Source organism: Buceros rhinoceros, unplaced genomic scaffold (genome assembly GCF_000710305.1).
Source record: "Buceros rhinoceros silvestris isolate BGI_N320 unplaced genomic scaffold, ASM71030v1 scaffold1540, whole genome shotgun sequence".
Taxonomy (NCBI): domain Eukaryota; kingdom Metazoa; phylum Chordata; class Aves; order Bucerotiformes; family Bucerotidae; genus Buceros; species Buceros rhinoceros.
The window spans coordinates 47,777-66,142 of NW_010388811.1; the positions used below are offsets into that span (position 1 = coordinate 47,777).

The following is an 18,366-nucleotide window of genomic DNA, read 5'->3' on the forward strand; positions in this document are numbered from 1 at the left end:
CTGGGCAGTAGCAGCAAATGCAATCCTGTGTGGAGTGGTGGGGTGAAGTAGCCGCAGGAGTTGCCGGCTAGCTAATGGTGAGGCAGGCCTGGAATCAATCAGGAGAAATGGAGCCTGGAATTCTACCCAGAGGAGCAAGCCACTGAGCCACAAATGCCCGCCAAGCCCAGTGTCAGCCTCTGCTGAGCCAAGTGCAAGTTCCCAGAAGTGCAAGACAGCCAAGCCCAGGTGCCTGTGTGGCTTTTAAAGAGATGGAACGCCCGCCAAAGTTTTCATAACCAATGAGGTGTGTGAATGTAAATGCAAGGAATACATCGTGATCGGTCATTTTAAAACAAACCATCCAAATAAGAAAAAAAAAAAAGGATTTTTTTTTCTTAACTGGGACACTTAGGTGTAAAGAAAATGGATCTGAGTTATCTTAACACAAAATCTAACTTACAGATGTTTTGAATTAACATCCTGAGTGTACCTTGGAGAAGGTGAAAGAAGGGAGCAAGTCCACTAGTGGTGGAACATGGTATTGGGGAACATTGTCTACCTTCAGTACTGGTGGTGCATTTGTTAGAGACAACTTCTAAATGTGTATTCTTGAAGAGTGTATGTTGCCACAGGTATCAGTAACATAGCTGAAAGTATTAAAGTAACTTTTTGTACCCTCTTGGTCTCGTCATTTCAAAACCACTGAAGAGACAGTTTCAAGAAGTCTGAAGACTGCTTGGCCTAAGGTTTGATTTGCACAGTGTAGGTAATTCATCAGAACTACAGGAAGATGCATCTAGAAAACTGCAGTGTATACAGGATGTATTTAGAACTTAAACTATTCATAACCTGGCTGGTAAGCATAAGTACTCCTTAGTAGGAGGATCTGTAGTCAGGCTCTAATCTCACAGTGGAGAACGCAGGAGAGGGGTCTTGTGGATAGCCTTCTTCATAGCTCAGTTATATTAATAGTATTGGTTGCAGGACTGTTTTAATTACTTAAAAAAACACTCCTACTACTACAGTAATGGAAAGATGAATACATTTTTTGTTTAGTTTCAGGTGCAGGACAAAAGCAGGAAACCTGCACATGAAATAAGAAATTCCCTCCTGTTCAGGAAAGGACAAAACAGCCTTTTCCTATAGTGTTACAATAGGAATTGACAAGATATCACAAAAGGGATGTGACTGAAATAAGTATCTGAGTTCGGCAACTTCTGAAATTATATCAGGGCCTACGTGTGTTCAGTGTTGGTTTTAGGCTGTCTGTGGTAGTCTTGTGTGTCAGTTAAATTTGGATGATGTTTTGAAAGCCTCCCCTCTGTAAGTGTAGAGGCTTTAGATTGATTCTGTTAAAAATAAAAGCTGAGCCTCCAGAGGACCAGGAGATTTATCTGTATTTTTGAGCTGTTGCTTTGCATCCTACTCCAGGAGGTGTATCCTGTGCTTTGGGTGGTGGTTTTCAGCAGAAGGGGTTTTGTGGCGTTTTTTTATTATTATTATTTTTTCAGTATGTACACACTGCAAACAAAACATGAATGCAGGCTGGTTTATGTGAAGCTAATTAAGAAGACTGGAGCGCATGAAAAAAACCTCTTTCTAGAGAAGGTACATGTGTGTCTATGTGTGGTTCTGTGGTGGTTTTGTGGCTGTTACGATCAGAGTTTCTCCTCTGCTTGTTGAGCAATACTCACTACGCAGAGTACTAGTCTTCAGTTGGTTTCTTGAATACAGCCAAAGCAACTTTAATTGAAATTAGTTTTGGTTTTGTTTCTAATATCTTGTACTACTATATGAAACAAATAAATCTAATTTGAAATAGAATTTCACTTTTATCGTCTTTTCCATATTGCAAGGAAAAGAGACTTTTGAAGCCTGAAGTTGCATTCTGTTTTCTAAGCAGTAATTGTTGCAAACTCCCATGTTCTAGGTTGTATCGTTTCCTGGTTTGGAAGAGGGAACGAGAATGCTCCTTTCAGTGACTTAAAACCAGAAGCTGTCTTTAGAAAACTGCCTAGTAGTGTGTGCTATTTTATGCATGTCTTCCTGATAATAATGCTTGTTTATGAGGATGCAGGTCAGCTTTTTGTTTATTCAGTTCCATCAGCTGTAGTGGTGCTTGTTGACAGATGAAGTTATTACGAAGGCACGCAAAGTGATGTGGGGAGCTCTGTTCAAGCGGGATGCATTGTCCTGCAAGACCTAGTTAAAATACTCTGGAAGAGAAATTTCTAAATATATGAGCTTGCGATGTAGGTTTGGCCATATTTTTCAGGGTGAGAAGGAAGAGATGAGCTTTTTTTGTTTTACACTTCTTGGCTTAAATGTTGTTTTAAGGGTATTACATGGAATTATTAGCTGAAAAACAATGAAAAGTCTAGAAATAACTTAATATGTGCTTTGCACACATTGTTTCAGCTCAGGGTTGCAAGGGAACGGTTGTGTTCAGGTGAATAGAGTTCTTAAGTCTGTTTAGGAATCATAGTTTTCTTATGGGCTGAGGAAGGAGAGTGTTCCCTGTTCTGCTGCTACCTTTAAAAAAAAAAAAAAAGGTCCATTTTGATGCACTTACAGGAGTTTCCCACATAGGAGTGCAGGATGGAAGCAAGATGTTCAGTTTTCAAAATGACAATTCACAAACACTATGAGAGACACTATCTGTGTGCGTGCCCTCACAATCTTCACTAGTCATCCACTGATTGCTGTGTGTGCACACAAAGTGGAGTGACAGATCTGCAACGATGCGGTTTGAACCCTCAACTCTAGTTTCACTGTTGCAGTTAGGTGCCTTTGGGCTGTGGAGGGTCTTAAACTTCTCAGTTTTCAATAGTTTACATACCTCTAACAGTTACTCTGTACATCATAATTCCCATACAGACATACTCTTTGAAAGTACAGGAGGAGGATGTGAGCAGAGGAACCACTGTGTAGTAAGGAAATTGGAGTTTCATAGCACAAAAGAGAACACGAACCTGTATTCTAGCAGTGAAGGTTTTGGGGGAAGAGGATAAGCTTCAGACCATAGTTCTTGCTCAACACACTGTTCATGTAATTTATTGACTTAAAGGTGTAATAAAAAAATTGGGCACCCTGGATTGTCCTGTTTACTTGGAACTGCTCTTGTACTGGCTTTTGCTTCGTGCTCTCTGAATGTATAGGTACTGCATTAAGGTTTGTAGGAGGTCTAATGTTTTCACGCTTCTGCAGTAATAACTTGACAGCATGTTTTTAACATCACTGGAGTTAGTGTGTACTTTTTATCATGTGATAGCTGTGTGGTCCTGCAGAGGCTACAAGAGATCTACTTGACAGATGTCTTTAAGTTGTTTTTTAAAAAACCAAAGTTTAGCTTACCTTATAACTAGTTTGTGAAGTGTCATGGATTTTTTCAGATGTGGGAAGTAAACTCAATTTTTTTTACCCACAGAACGCATTGCAGCTGAAAGTACTCATAATGGCTTGCCTTGCCTGTGACCAAGAGTAACTGCTTCAGTAGCTGAGACTAGAAATCAGTACCTGTGGTTCCTTCAGGTTTTGTTTTTCAATATTAATTTTTTAAAAATCCAATATTTAAAGATCTTACTGATGGAATTTCTCGCAGATGGCACGTGAAGGTGCTTTGTGAAATGTAGCTATTCTGAGAATGCAAGCTTGCTGGTTCTGTCCTTCCTACAGCTGTAAATAGTTAAGTAATTGAAGTAGGGTAACAGTTGGGACCAGAACAGTAGATCCTCTAGTGAACGTACTGGCAGTTTCCATTTTCAGTAAAATTTGCTGCTTTGTCTTGTTAACCCTGAAATTACATGCATGCTGTTTCTGTTCATAGAATAATAAAGATCTAATATTTGTGTATCATGTACAAGAACATGCAGGCTGTCAGATGATGTCAAGAGTTTCTGAAAGGCATTCAGAGACAATTGTGAATGTGAACAGTTGAGAATTTTGGTTTATCGTTCAAACAAATTTCTTGAGTGTGTGTGAAACTTTTATTTTAATGTGCATATAACATTTAATGAGACTAGCACTTAAAACCGTAATTGTGTGTACACAGCTAATGCCTAACACTTTTCAGACAATCTGTTTAAAGCCTCAGAGTGCTATAGCAATGCAAATAGTAATCTCCTTGCTTTCAGTGGGATTTATTTGGTTGTGGGTAACAGCATGCTCAAAAAATAAAGACTTTTCAGGACTTAACAGTGTGACTTTTTGGGGGGTGGGGTGTTAGAATCTGCTAAATGCTTTAAGAATTTAATGGGAGTTATAAATGTATTTATATGCTCCGATGAGCATATAATTTCCACAAGCACAGAAACTAGAGTAAGGAAAAAATTGTTATTTTGGGCCAGAGTTTTGAGACAAATTATGACATAAGGAAACAGAAGTCTAGCTGAACTTTTATCAAGGATTCATTTTATGCAGTGGCAAAGCCTGTTAGTTTCTCAGAATAAGATAACTGTGATACCTTAAATAAATAAAATAATTTATTGGCTGCATAAATGACTTGTCATTGCTTAAATACGGTAGCTGCACTAGTTTAAGTAAATGCTAACACAGTGTTGTTATTTCTAAATTACTATGATTTTTATGTGGACCAATCTCAGGGTTGGCAGTATACATGAAGCTTGTGAGAAAGCAGTAAGGCTAGTGGGTCCTTAATATTTCAGAACTTTAAAACTATGCTAAATAGTTGAAACTTGTGTTCCTTTCTTTTTTTAATCAATAATAAAACATCTCCTGAAGTCACCAAAACCAGTATTTTTCATTATTTTTAGTCTTTATCTATCGTACAAACTTAGTAAGCATGGTTTTTCTTACTGTTTTCTGAAGCGATGAAGCTGTAATCAAAATTTAGGTTATACAAATTTATAAAAATTTTTACTGTAAAGAGCCTTAAATGTTAGGATACTCACAAACAAATTCTGCAAACAAATTTAAAACTAGAAATATTATGAAATTACCTTTTGGGGACGTGCTTATTCTAAAATAGAGATTGGAGTGTGGGAGAGGAACTTGAATTTTTTAAGTTAAGTTTGCTGTAGCATCAGCTCCACTGATATCTTTGGCACTGTAATTGAGTCCTTGCCAGTCTCTGGACACGGGGCTAGTTAGCATCCTTCTTGGGCCTGAAAACCTCACAGTATTCCTTGGGTAGCCCGTGGGTTTTATCCTATTTACTGCAGTAATGCAACTCTGGATACACTAATCTCTTCTCTTTAATTCCTTGTTCTTTCTGCTCTATCAGATGTTTAAGCTGGATGATATTTTAGATTCTTCATGGTGAATGATGTCACTCGTATTTTTATCTTTTCCTTTGTTATTTGGGTAGTTGCTGCTTCTTCCTTTTTTACCCTGTATCGAATGCATGGAAGAGGATGAGCTGTGATGCTATCCTTCACCTCACCTGCTGCACCAACTTGCAATCTCTCTTTGCCCTTTCCCCCCTCTCTCCCCCAGATCCCCATAATTTGTTCTGCTGTCCATGTGTTCCTGCTTTGTATGGTGGGGTAACAGCTCAGCAGTCTTCCTTCTCCCATCACTCAGGTTGAGCACACGTAGGCATATGGAGGTGAAGTCATTAATGAGTTCGCGTAGCTCTCCTGATGAAAGGTAGTTGCTTTCAAACTTGACCGTCTGATGGTCTTCAGTCTTTCTCTCTAGGTACTTAAGGGTGAGCACTTGAATATAGTAGTTGTTCTGATAGTTACGGTTTGTTCGTAGGCTCTTCCAGGCAGCATAAAAAAAAAAATCACAGTGTATGCGATAAACCAAATTTTTGTTAGGAGCTGTAGACCCTACTTGTTTCTGCATAGTTTTAGTGCCATTTTTAGGAAGGTGGTGCTTTTATGAGGTCAGACGAAGGGTTCACATAATGCCTAGAGCAGACATTGGCTGGAACTGCTAAATAGTCTGTGATGCTCTTTTTAGTAACCGAGTCTCTTGAAAAATGTACCTGCATTTTCAGTGTTCTGACCAGCTGCAGTCAGTGGCTGTCTATAGGAACAATTTTGCCTCTGCTGCTTTTGCCTGAAGGGGAGAGGAGGTACATTTGAGACTTATATTGTGAATATTAACAATAATGCCTGGTTTAAAGTTTGTGCTATATGTGTAGCAGGATTAAGTAAGTATTTCCTACCAAACTCTATTAATTCATTTGTCAGTGTAAAGTAATACAATCTATTTAAAACTTGTATATATTTGAGAAGTCTATGTACTGTATTTTGCAATATAATGCTTTCTTTGCTACTTATGGTGGGAAACTAAGAATGTAAACTTGGGCAGGTGATCACAGTGTGTGAATCATGAAGGTTTTTGAGCCAAGATTACTGATGACAGTAAAAATATGGAATGATACTTGGTTTTAGCGCTTATTCAGAGCATTGATGAACTGCGGTGGTTGGGTATATGGTGTTTTAAAGGATTATCTGTGACAGTTGGATGCATAATGCTTAAATAACTATTTTAGAATTTCTAATTAGAAAATAAAATAAACCTCAACTTGTTCACAGATGCTGAGTTGATGGTCTGTTACTGCTCTGTGGTATATAATATACCTTTTTTTAAAAAAAAAAAGGAAGAAAGTCTTTTGCCTCACTGCTTTCTGTGAAGCTTTTATTTCCAAATGCAACTGCATGTTGGCATAAGGTACGAATTTTCTTCAAAATTGCTTCTACTGCAGATCAAAATACAAATATTTGAACAGGGCAGCCTTTAGACTTGGGTGCCCAGTTTCTAGTGACTAAACTAAAACCTTTTGTGAGTAGTAATTTACCTTGTTCCCAAAAATTAAAGGAATGAAAAATTCTTCTGAGTTTCTTAGGTCTGTGAAAGAAATAGTAGTATGTTACTGGATTAGCATTATTCAGACTTACCTTCAGGGACAGAGTAGATGCCGTACTCTTAAATTGTAACACCATTATTAATGTGGTTCTTAAAACTTTTTGTGAAAAAGTTATTTTCCTTTTAAACTTAGGTTGAATAACAAGAAAAATATTACTGGTCCATCTGGTATAAGTTGAGTAACTAGCCATAGTAGTTCCTGTAAAAGATGAAATTGAATTAACCTTCCTGGAGACTAATCATTGTGTTTAGAAGATAATGATACTTGATTGCTATATTTTAGAAGATAACCTAGTAATTTAAAAAAGAGATATAGGTAGGAGATGGATTTGTTTGGATTATATTCTGACCCAGTCAAAGAACCAAACCTAAACAAACAACAAAACCAAAGCAAAAAATCCAACCCAAAACACACTTAGTTTATCCTAATCAAGACAGTCGTGAGCCAGAAATAATACCTACCAGTATGAATGTAGCTTTGCTTTGACTGTGCAGGCTAAAGCTATGTGAAACTACATTTTGTCTACTGTGCTCACAAGAATGTGTGTATTCTTAACTTTCAGTAGCTCAGAGATCAGATCCAGTAATACAGTTACTGAAGCAAGTGGCTTCAAAATACATACTGGAACCTGTAAGTTTCTTAAACTCATCTGCGAAGTGATAGGATGTTCAAGCACTCTGTTACTAGGTTTGGTATGAGAATATCAGTCTTCATAGTACTGAACTGCTAGCAACTTTTGTCCATTATTTTACCATCAGTTAAAAACAAAAAGGGGGGTGGTGATGGTGGTGATGTTGAAATAGGGAAGTAACTGAATGTTGGCTAATGGCCATGTCTTTTCCTAGAGTAGGAAAAAAATCTTGGAAAGATAAATGAGATTGTGGACTTGGATTTGAATGATATGTGATGCTTTGTAAATTATTTATCAAAGCGAACCTTTCTAAAATGGCTAAAGTGCTGTTAAATCAACAGGAAGAAGAATGGTGAGGTTGCCAAGAGGAGATTTTTACTGGATTCTACTAAAAGAATAATCTTCCTTTTAAAGTTATCTGTATTAAACTTCAGGTAGCAGTTAAAAAATGTCCACAAGATGCTGCAAGCAAACAGTTGTGTTTGGATAGCTTTGGACCATTTTTCTGCTGCTGATTACTGTTGTACTTGATGTATTTTTTTGTCAATAAAATTTTCCTCCAAATACACATTGTTTAAAAGTAAAATGATGGAATAGTTCTGTTGAGTTATGAATCTTACTGGCAAGACTACTAACAAATTCCTTTTATTTGTATATGTGTTTTTTTAAGTTGTAAGCGAAAAATTCTGCAGGTAATTGGTATATGCTTTTCCACCTATAAAATTACTGATCTCATTCAATGGCATCCTACCAAAACTGACAAAGAATATCAATAATTTTTTTTTTTTTTTAGTTTTTTAAAGCATGACTAAATTTGAAATCTGACAGTTTTGTAACTTAAGTTATTTTTACCCAGGTAGCAATTTAATATTTCAGATATCCTTGTAATACATAATGGAGACCTTAGCAAGACTGATAATCTTTGTTCCTACTAGTTATAAGAAGGTAATATTGCAGTTCCTTGTCATCTATGGAAGAGAACAGACATCTCCATACTTAGGAAAAATCTTCAGCTCTATTGTTTGGGATATACAAGTATGTAAATATTTTAATATAGTGAAAAGATTGCGAAGAGATGAAGAGTGAGCAGACTTTCTGAGGACTAAAAGCTTTCAGAGAAAGTACTATGCCTCAGGATTTGATTATAGGGGAAGTGGTTGTAGGTTGAGGTAAGGATATGTGTGCTTCTCTTGGCTGGGTAGGACAACTTTACCGTGCTGGTGTCAATATTCTTTGGAATCTGCTGCTTGATTTTAGATGATCTGAAGCTTAATAATATCAAACTAGTTTCAATATTTCTGTGCTATATTGTTTAGAGGTGCAAGAGCATGTCTACATGGAACTGATGCCTTCAAAAACAAGCATTCACCACTTCCCAGAACTGTAATGGAATACAGGTTCAGAGGTCAAGCAAAGAGTCTGACAGTATTGTGGCATGGAGTGGAAATGTAAAAACTGAATGTGAAAACAACAAATAATTTCTTTGTTACATAAAATTAACAGTGTTGCTTAGCTAAATCTGGAAACTATGCATTTTCAGAAGAAACTGTTCTAATTTTTGAGTTCTTGTGATAAAAGCTGCTAGAAGCCAGACTAGAAAGGTACTCTGTTGTTTAAATATCCCACTCAGAGTTGCACATAATTTTATGTGTTACAGTTTTGTTTACAGATACTTTTAGGTAAGCCTTAATACTTCAATATTTTGGATGATACGGGTAAGTAGTTTCATTAAAGCTCTAAAATTTACTGCAGAAACTGCTTGAGGTTATTTGATCTCTGATGGTTTGTCACATAGCAAGTTAGGAAGATCAGGAAGTAAATTTGTATCAATTCCTAAGTTATTCTCAGATAAGTTCTATGTATTGCTTTCCAAACATTGAAAGATTTGCATAGGTGGGGGTTTTTTTTATTCCCATTGTGTATCATAGCTGATGAGGCTTGTCAGACTAGAATGGTTAACTCTTGATCTGTTGAACCCAGTATTTTTACACTACAGTGGTAGTTTCAGAAGAAGGTGTGAGTTTTATTACATGGAAAAGTAATAAAGTATGTCGTAAATTTGAGTTTTTGTAAAAGTTTCTGGTTTTCATGTGGAAAAAATTGTATTAATCTGTAATAAAGGCCCGCTCACATCTTCATCTTTGAGCAGTATTACATCTGAAGAGCAAGTGATTTGTGTTATGGAGTTGAAATCGTGTGTTCAGGAATAGTGTCTGAAGCTCTAATTTTTCCTCACTTTTGTTAACACTAGTCTTTTATTGGAGAGGTTTACATGGGTTCATACACAAGGTTGCTTATTATGGATCAAGTTAACAGCTGTGAAATACATTAAAATCCTGAACTTTCTTATTCCAAAGTTAGTAAAACGGCTGTTTGTCTTGGTGATTAATATGTGGTATGACAAATTGTAATGTAAAGTGAAGAAAAGACCACTGAGGCTTTTTTTTTCTTTTTGCTGGCTAACTCTGTGTGTTTATTTTTTAAATCTAGCCACGAGCTGATCCCATCCCGATATGTAGCTTTTGTTTGGGAACGAAAGAATCAAATCGTGAAAAAAAACCAGAAGAGCTGTTGTCTTGTGCAGACTGTGGCAGCAGTGGTAAGTTGGCTGAATTTATAAATACTAGAAATATTTATGTTTAAGTCTGTTTTTAAAGTATTAAAAATTTTTTAAACTTCTGAGTGTCATCCTCTCTCTTTGGACACAGATTGAACAATAAAAGCAGAGGGTCAAAGAGACTTTTTTACTAAAATTTTGTTATCTGGATTGAGAGATACGAACTTGTCTTTACGCCAGAGCTATAGAGCTGCTGAGCAAATTAATAGGGAAACTACACCTGTAAAATACAGGAATTCTGTTATTGTTTGGAATCTGTGTTCAATCTGAAAACTCAGTTGTGCATTGTGACATCAAGTGATGGTCAAAAATTTTGCTTACGCAAGTCTGCAACATTTCAGAAGCTTAGAAATCATCATAATAAAGACTGTAGCAGTCTTTGCTGTTGCATATCTTGTGTATCCGATTCAAATTTTTATAAAATTAATTTGTTAACTCAAATGGAAATTTGAGTAACATTTCAAATAATGTACCAAAGCTGTCAGGCATCTGTTACTCGTCAGATGGAAGATCATGACTCACTCTTGATCATATGTACCTTTCTCCTGTGCGTTGCAGCAGCTCTTGCAGATTCCACATGGCTGTTCTATTGCAGGTGCCTCCCTTAAATCAAGCAGCTAGGTTAATTTTTAAAATGAAATACTGTAGGACACTGTTGCTTTGTGCAGAGCTTGTGCATGGATGGTACCAGATGTGGTTTTGGCCTAGGGTATTCCTGATTCACAAAGGGATTTGGCTGAGAAATTTCGGCAAATCTCTTTAGCAACTCTATGCCAAAAAGCTTATTCTGGTGCTTTTCACATCTATCCTATCAGTTTAACTATTCTGGGGGGTGGGTGGGGTGGAAGCAAACCCTGGGGAGAAATAGCTTCATGCTGGAGGAGTTATTTAGGCAGTATAGTTTGTCAATTAAGTAGACTGCTTTTTTACTAGCACAGCACAAGAAAACTTAGGGTCCCATAAGCTTACAATTGCATTTGGAAGTAATTTTGGTAGAGTTTTGCACTATTGACTATCCCATCCCAGCTCAAAGACAAAACAGCAGCGCTGCTTAAGTCACAGGCTGCAACACCCAAGTGCTTGGTGCTGTCCCTTTGTGCTGGCACCTGGCTGTGTATAAACTAAATTGAGGCACACATGTAGTTGAAAGGCAACGAGTTTGATCAGTTCCGTAGTTCAGTTCCCTGCAGAACCAAACCAACTTCTATGCCAGAATGAAGAAGGGGGAACTGCTCGGAAGGGAAATAAGCAGAGCAGCAGCAGGGTCTCGGTAATGCAGCGCTGCTTTTAAGAAGGCTGGAAGTGGAAGTATTGTTTTGTGTCTTTGAATTCAGAGTCCATGTATATCGTGCTGAAGATAGTCTGTCTTGGGTACTGTAATAGTTACATAAGTCTTTGAGTAAAAACAAAACAATGTGGATCAAAAATATGGTTTTGGTTAATAAGGAAACGCTTTTGATTGTGTCTTTTTGAATCTGTCACCCTGGACAGATTGTTTGTATTTTTGTCAGAGTATTTTTATTATTATTATATTTAAGAAAATTATTAAATAGTGAAGTAAGGAAGTGGGTTTTTTCAACCCAGTATGCGAAACCAATCCCCATAGATTTAAAACTGTCTTCCTTTAATAGTTTACAGGTTTCCTGTATTTTCAAATATGTATTCTAATATTTGGAAGCTTAATAGGATTTGTGCTTTATTAGACTGGTACAAAGTTTAATCAGATGAACCTTAGTTATCAGTTACTCTTCTGTTGGGCAATAACCCCATGGTTCATCTAAGATGCTTTAGAACTGGAAGTCTTGACTTTCATGGATCAACTTCCGTTTGTATTAACACTGATACATTCTCTCTGCCTCATTAAGACTGAATTGTCTTTAATTAGTTCCTTAGATGTATTAGATGTAAAGAGTGAAATGTTGAGGCTGCCAGTCAGATTGCTAGATTGTTAAACTTTAGCTTCTGATGCTTAACTAAAATAAAAAACAATCTCAGTGCAATTTATAAATAACAAAACTTCACTTGAGCAGAGGTTTATTGTAATTGGATTTGTAATTTTGCACATTTCAGTGTATCTCAGAGCTGGTCTTGCTGCCTAACAAACATAAAAGAAATTGCATGTTGAGCGCAGAAAGCAGATTGTTCAGTTGATCAGAGATTAAATTGGAGTGCCCACTACTGGCACGTTTGCTTTGCTTTATGCTTTCATGTCAGTTGCTTGTGTCTCTTCAGGTAACGCTTCTTGTTCTGAAACCAGAAACTATCTGGATATCTGCACATTTCACTGATATTACTCTTATTTTGTGGTATTTGAGAGGATAATGTAGTTGGGCAGTGGAAATGAAATGCACTCCTACGTTGCTTTGCACAGGGCATTTTCTAAAGGAGTAAAACAAGGGTTGTCAGATGTGAGAAAACAAATTCTATTATGAAAGCAAATGTTGTTCCTCTTCTCTGCTATGGACACCCACCCCACCCTGCTTTCTTCCTTATCTTTTGAAAAATCAATAGATTTGAGACTGGAATCGGACACTGCTTTTGTTTTCCTAATTGAAAGGTGCAGAAGCAATTAAAGAGCTGCTGATGGATTTTAGAATGAAGTTGAAGTTTTAGAAAGAGGACGGGAAAAAAAGCTGAGTTACTCGGTAATGGTAATAACTATTTTTTTAAAAAGGGAAAAAATATAGCTAAAAGTAGAAAAGTACTGTCCTTTCAAACAAATAGTATGTTAGCTGTGAAGGCAGGAGGGATACTGATCAAGGATGGGTATGGTTGTCTGGAGAGCAGAACAACAAAGACATCAGAGTCAGGTCAAGAGGAATGGGGACAGAAAATGTTTGTAAAGGGCTATGCAGAGATTGCTTTATAAAGTGTATGCTTTAGGAATAAGGAGATATGGGAGTTGCCTTAACTATTGCTGTCTGTGGAAGGATATTGGCTAATTGGACTGTTAAGTAACATGCATGTTGAAAAACCTGTGTCCAAGGTAGGTACACTGATCCTTTCTGCTGTTAGCTAAAGTCATCCTAAATAATGCTTTCTACCTTAAAGTTTATCAAACATAAGGGGTTTTTTTAATTACCTTATACATTATTTACCAACATTTGTATCAAAAATAAATGGAGATAGTAGCATACCTAATTTAGTACTGTACATAATTGTCACTGATAGAATGCTTGGTCTTTTAAAAGACTAGTTGTTTTGTCAAATCCTTTGAAGAGCAAACAAGGCCCAAATTTGCAATGAGGAAACAAAATGTGCAGGTTAAAGGAGTTGCCTTCACACACAAAGGAATGAGATGTTCTGTTTTAATTTCCTGATCTCGCCTATTTCTGCCACATCTAAGTATCACAGATCTCTAACTAGGATGGATAAGAATGAATTTTCAAGTGTTTAATTTTTAATAGCTTTATTGTAAAATAAGCCTATATGTATTCCTGGTGGAAATTGACAGCTTTCAAAAGTCTAAATTTCCAGTAATCTGTTCAACTTGTGCTGTGTTTAAAATACTGGTGCTGCTGAGGTTTAAAAGAAAGTCTGGTGATTGAACCAGGAGAAATTACCATCTGAAACACTTCAAACTAGAGACTGATCAAGTGTTGAAAATCTCTTGGCAGGTTAATCAGCTTCTGGATATGGAGAAGACAGTATGTTCTTGATTTCAGTTTAGCTCAGTTAGAGCTGAAATACTGCAAATTTCAAAGCCAGAAACATGTTTCCCCTCTTCAACCCTTTCAGATTAAAGAAATTAGTTTTAAAATGACTGAAGGTCACAGTGACTCCATTTAACTGACTACAGAAATCTGTTAAACTATGAAAGTAATTAAACAGAGTCTCTTTCAAAAGTGAAACTTGTGTTGATTATCATTTCATGTCTGGTAGGCATTACCCTCTACTTGTTATTGTATTTGCACTATGTCAATTTGTGTCCAAATGAAGAGCGTAAGTACTATCAGCTATTAAAAAACAATACCATATGGTATTTTGAAATATGAAAATTTCTTTGCTGTCTCTGCTAGTGCATACGAGGAAAGACTGTAAAAGAACACGGCAAATGCATAGTGATGATTGCCGTTTGTACTTCTCCAGCCTGTAGTTGTTTGTGGCTCAAGGACTTGGAGTTGCAGGCAGAATCTTCATATCTAATACAAATGGATTTTTTTAAAAAAAATTTGTCTCATAGTAAAATCTAACACTTGAGGATATTGACGAATGGACTAACCCATAAAGTTGCTTGAATGGGAAATATTACATTGGTAGATAACACAGAAGTAAGGTGACCCTGTTACACCTAATCTGTGCATAGTTACCAACTGGTGAAAATGGACATTTATGTTTATGTTTCTCAGTTACTTACTTAAGACAAAGTTAAAATCAACAGCTTAAATCACAACTTACTTGCTCCCTGAAGTAAATTACTTCTGTGTAGGGTAGATAACCAGAATTAAATGTACTTATATGGAGGCAATTGCTTTATGATTGCACTTTAATGCATTAATATAGTTGTTAAGCCATGGTTGCTGAATTAAGTCTTTCTGTGATATTGATTATTAATATCAAACACTCTAGGGAGCTTTTTTACTTATTTCCTGGTAATTTTTTTTAATGAAGCATTTGTTAAGATTTAGTGAAGGGAACAGCGTAGCATCAAACTCAACTATGCAGTTAGAGAGTATATTTGTCAGTTTCAAGGAAAATAGCCGCTTTAAGTGCATACTTGGTTTTAAACACAAGAATTTATTAATGTGTCTTAAGCTGTATGCTGAAAATCAAATGGCAATGCTTTTTCAATATCTTTGTTTTTGAAACTACTCTTTGAATTTGTTATTGAGTGTTCTTTATTAATAGATTAGATTCTGCATTTTATTTTGAAACTATGCTGTATTTATGCAATTTGAGTTTTCTTTTAAAGTTTAACAAAAGAAAGGAAAGGGAATAAATTGTAAAGTTTGCACTTACTAAAGTGGTTTTTGCATTCCGTAAGTACATCTTTGCTATTCATGCAGCAGTACATTAGAAGCAAAATAGCAAATGCTCATGGATTACCCTGTATTCTTGTTTGTGGTGGTTTGAGCTTGGTCTTAGACTGAGGAACAGCGGATGGAAAAAGTCTGAATCACCGCTACTAGACCATTACCTGGGAGAAAGCACATATCCCAGCTCTTGACAGTGAGAAGAAAGCATCCTTCATGCACATCACATCACTACAGCCATCTATAAGTGCAGCATGGCATCAGGGAATCTCTGACAGCTTGTGGGTTGATGTTCTTGATAATCTCTGAATATAATAGCAGGAAAAGTGTTTCCCTGGGAAGGCTTACCTCTTCCTATTTAGCAGCACTTTTATCATTTCTGGATTAAGGGTATGCTCTACTGAGGTTGCTGAAGATATGAAAAATCACTGCCAATATTACCTAAGGTGGTGTACGTCTTCAGTTGTCTGATATCTTGTATTAATTGGAAAAGCCATGTAGGCCTTCTAGGCTACCATGAAAAAGATGGTCCTGCCAGGGAATAAAATATAGTTTTATGGGAGATGGTAGGTCAGCTACTCTTCCCCTCCCACCCACTGTTTTAAATCTTCATTTGCAGTAAGCTTTTTCTTGTGCTAATTGTCTGCTTTGTTATTTTCCATCTTTCTAGTCTGAAATTGTTCTTTCTATATAATTAAGTAATGAGTTGGGATGAAAAATACGTATAGCTTGACTGTTAAGTTTCTCTGGTAGAATACACTACTTATTCTAGTGTATTTAGAAAAACAGTATTTATCTAAAGATTTCCTCCATTTGTGTTGCACTGCTGTGAAAGGGGAGTGGAGTCAAGTTTGTAAACCAACCAAACAAAAAAGCCCAAAACCACAAAACAAAGTGTCAGTTACCTTTCTATTTTTCATAAATGAATTTTATGGCAGTTATTCTGTACCTTAATGTGTTACATAATGTGTCGCGAAGTTCTGAAAAGAGCTGGTGCTTGCAGGGTTCTGGTGGTGCTGGCTACATCCTGTTGAACTTAACAGTATTACCAATATTGAATCTCAAGCTTTAAATATTTTGGTTTTTTAGGACATCCATCATGTTTGAAATTCTGTCCTGAGTTAACAACAAATGTGAAGGCCTTAAGATGGCAGTGTATTGAATGCAAGACATGCAGTGCATGTAGGATCCAAGGCAAAAATGCAGTAAGTTAGACTGTTGAGTATTATCTGACTTTTCATTGTTTGCTGTAGCTCTATACTTAGCACATGTACAAATACAAATTACTGATGTGCAACTTCAAGTAATACTGTATTAAGTCTTTTTTCATCTTCCTCCCCCCCTCCTCCCCTCCACCCCACTTCAGGATAACATGCTTTTTTGCGACTCCTGTGATAGAGGGTTCCACATGGAGTGCTGTGACCCACCACTTTCCCGAATGCCAAAAGGTGATAATAAAAATCATTTCAATGAAAATACTTTCATTCACAGTCTTTCTTTTCTCATATTAAGTGATCAAAAGCTCTTGAGCATGCTAATTATTTTTCTATTGATAAACAGTATGATTTCAATCATGTCAAAGCCAATTTTATTTTGCTTTACTTGAGATTGTTTTGGGTTTTTTTTCCCCCCTCAGGAAAATACTAAAGGTCTATGCGTTGAGTTATTGGCCAATTTGTTGAAGGTGTTTTACACAGGATATTCAAACATTTGGAGTATATACAGAATGGTAGAGGTTGGAAGGGACCTTGGAGATCTACTCCAGTGCCTCTACTGAAGGAGGTTCACCTAGAACAGGTTGCACAGCATTGTGTCCAGGCAGGTTTTGAATATCTCCAGTGAAGGAGACTCCACAGCCTCGCTGGGCAGCCTGTTCCAGTGCTCTGCCACCCTCAAAATAAAGAAGTTTTTCCTCCTGTTCACACTGTACACTGACAAAGAAATCCTTAGAGCAGGTGAAAGAGCTTCCTTCTTGCCTTTTGTAAGAGCAATTTAAAAATCAGACAAACAAACCACCTGTGTTTTCAGGTTCTCTAATATCTAGATCTCTGATATGTAGCACTTCACACTACTGCTCTCACACCTTTATGGCTTTCCTTATTTAATCTTAAAGTTGCAATAAAGATTTTTCCAGCTGCTTTCTTTCCAACCCAAACCCCCAGCCTTATCTATAACAAATTAGTGTTCAAACATGGTCACCTAATGTTAAAAGGACACCAAATTCAAGTTGTTGAATATTAAAGTGCCCTTGAGCCTAGATTGCTTTGTAACACTCATGTAATTTTTATTCCTCTCTTAATTGTGTCTGAAGAAGGATGTAAATGGTATAAGAAAGGACAGACTAGAACAGAAATACTTTGAAGAGCCCGTTGTGTACAATCTTTTCTGTGACCCTTGTTGCCTTTTCCCCTCTATCCATGGCCACCTTGCTTTCAAACGTTTCAAAGTATGGGTAGAAGTGGATCACTGTTCTGTGACCACTTCCCCTCCTCTATATTGTGTTCATAAGATAATTCATTGGCGTTGTGTGCTTGGCATGTATCTTGACAAGCACCTGCAGTACACATTAAATAAACTGTGCACAATTAAACATTTTTTTTTTTTTCCTTTATGTAGGGATGTGGATTTGCCAGGTCTGCAGACCAAAGAAGAAAGGGAGAAAGCTACTTCATGAGAAAGCTGCCCAAATAAGGCGACGATATGCAAAACCTATTGGACGACCGAAAAATAAACTAAAGCAACGAATGTTGTAGGTTTCTTGTGTCATTTTCTTTTTTTAATGTTTCTTAGAATAAGGAAGTTCTCAGATAAGAACTGATGCCAGTTCGACTACAGTTTTTAATTGTATTTCAAGTTGGGGAAAGCAGGTGATGAGGATTCTAGTATATACTTTTCAGCCCCGTGGCTGATAACTTCCTAATTATGGTGGGTGCTTTTTGTCGTGTCAGAAGGTGGTGAAAAAACTTCCTGTAACTTACTTTTCTAGATACCATAATTTTTAACAAAACTTGAACGTAGCAGATGCAAATAAGTCTGTATAGTAACATATGCCACAGCTATCTTGTAAATGTAACTTCAAATAATTTAAGTACATACAAAATCTATACCAAGTGAATGATAGTAACAGCCAGCTTCGGAAGACTGTTCTGCTCAAAGACCTGTTAAAAAGTTGTGTAAAAATTACTTTATTAGTTAATATCAGCTTGCAAAACCCATTTCAAAAACGAAACTATGCAAGTACTGCAGAAGTTCTTATTCCAGCGGTACTCTGGTGAAAAATACTAGTGAATTCTGATGTTAAGCTTCCACTCATTACTAGGGAAAG

General features: G+C 36.7%; 1 protein-coding gene across 1 annotated transcript in view; it reads left to right on the forward strand.

Annotated features, from left to right (window-relative positions):
- The window catches only part of LOC104489243 (histone acetyltransferase KAT6B-like), a gene marked incomplete at its 3' end in the record, with an annotated part of 76,904 nt that overhangs the window by 42,487 nt on the left and 16,051 nt on the right, over window positions 1-18,366 (forward strand). Inside the window, exons 2-5 of the mRNA XM_010131389.1 lie at window positions 9,942-10,050; window positions 16,131-16,246; window positions 16,408-16,489; window positions 17,658-17,790. Of these exons, the coding sequence (XP_010129691.1) occupies window positions 9,942-10,050; window positions 16,131-16,246; window positions 16,408-16,489; window positions 17,658-17,790 (440 nt within the window). The remainder of the gene's footprint in view (window positions 1-9,941; window positions 10,051-16,130; window positions 16,247-16,407; window positions 16,490-17,657; window positions 17,791-18,366) is intronic.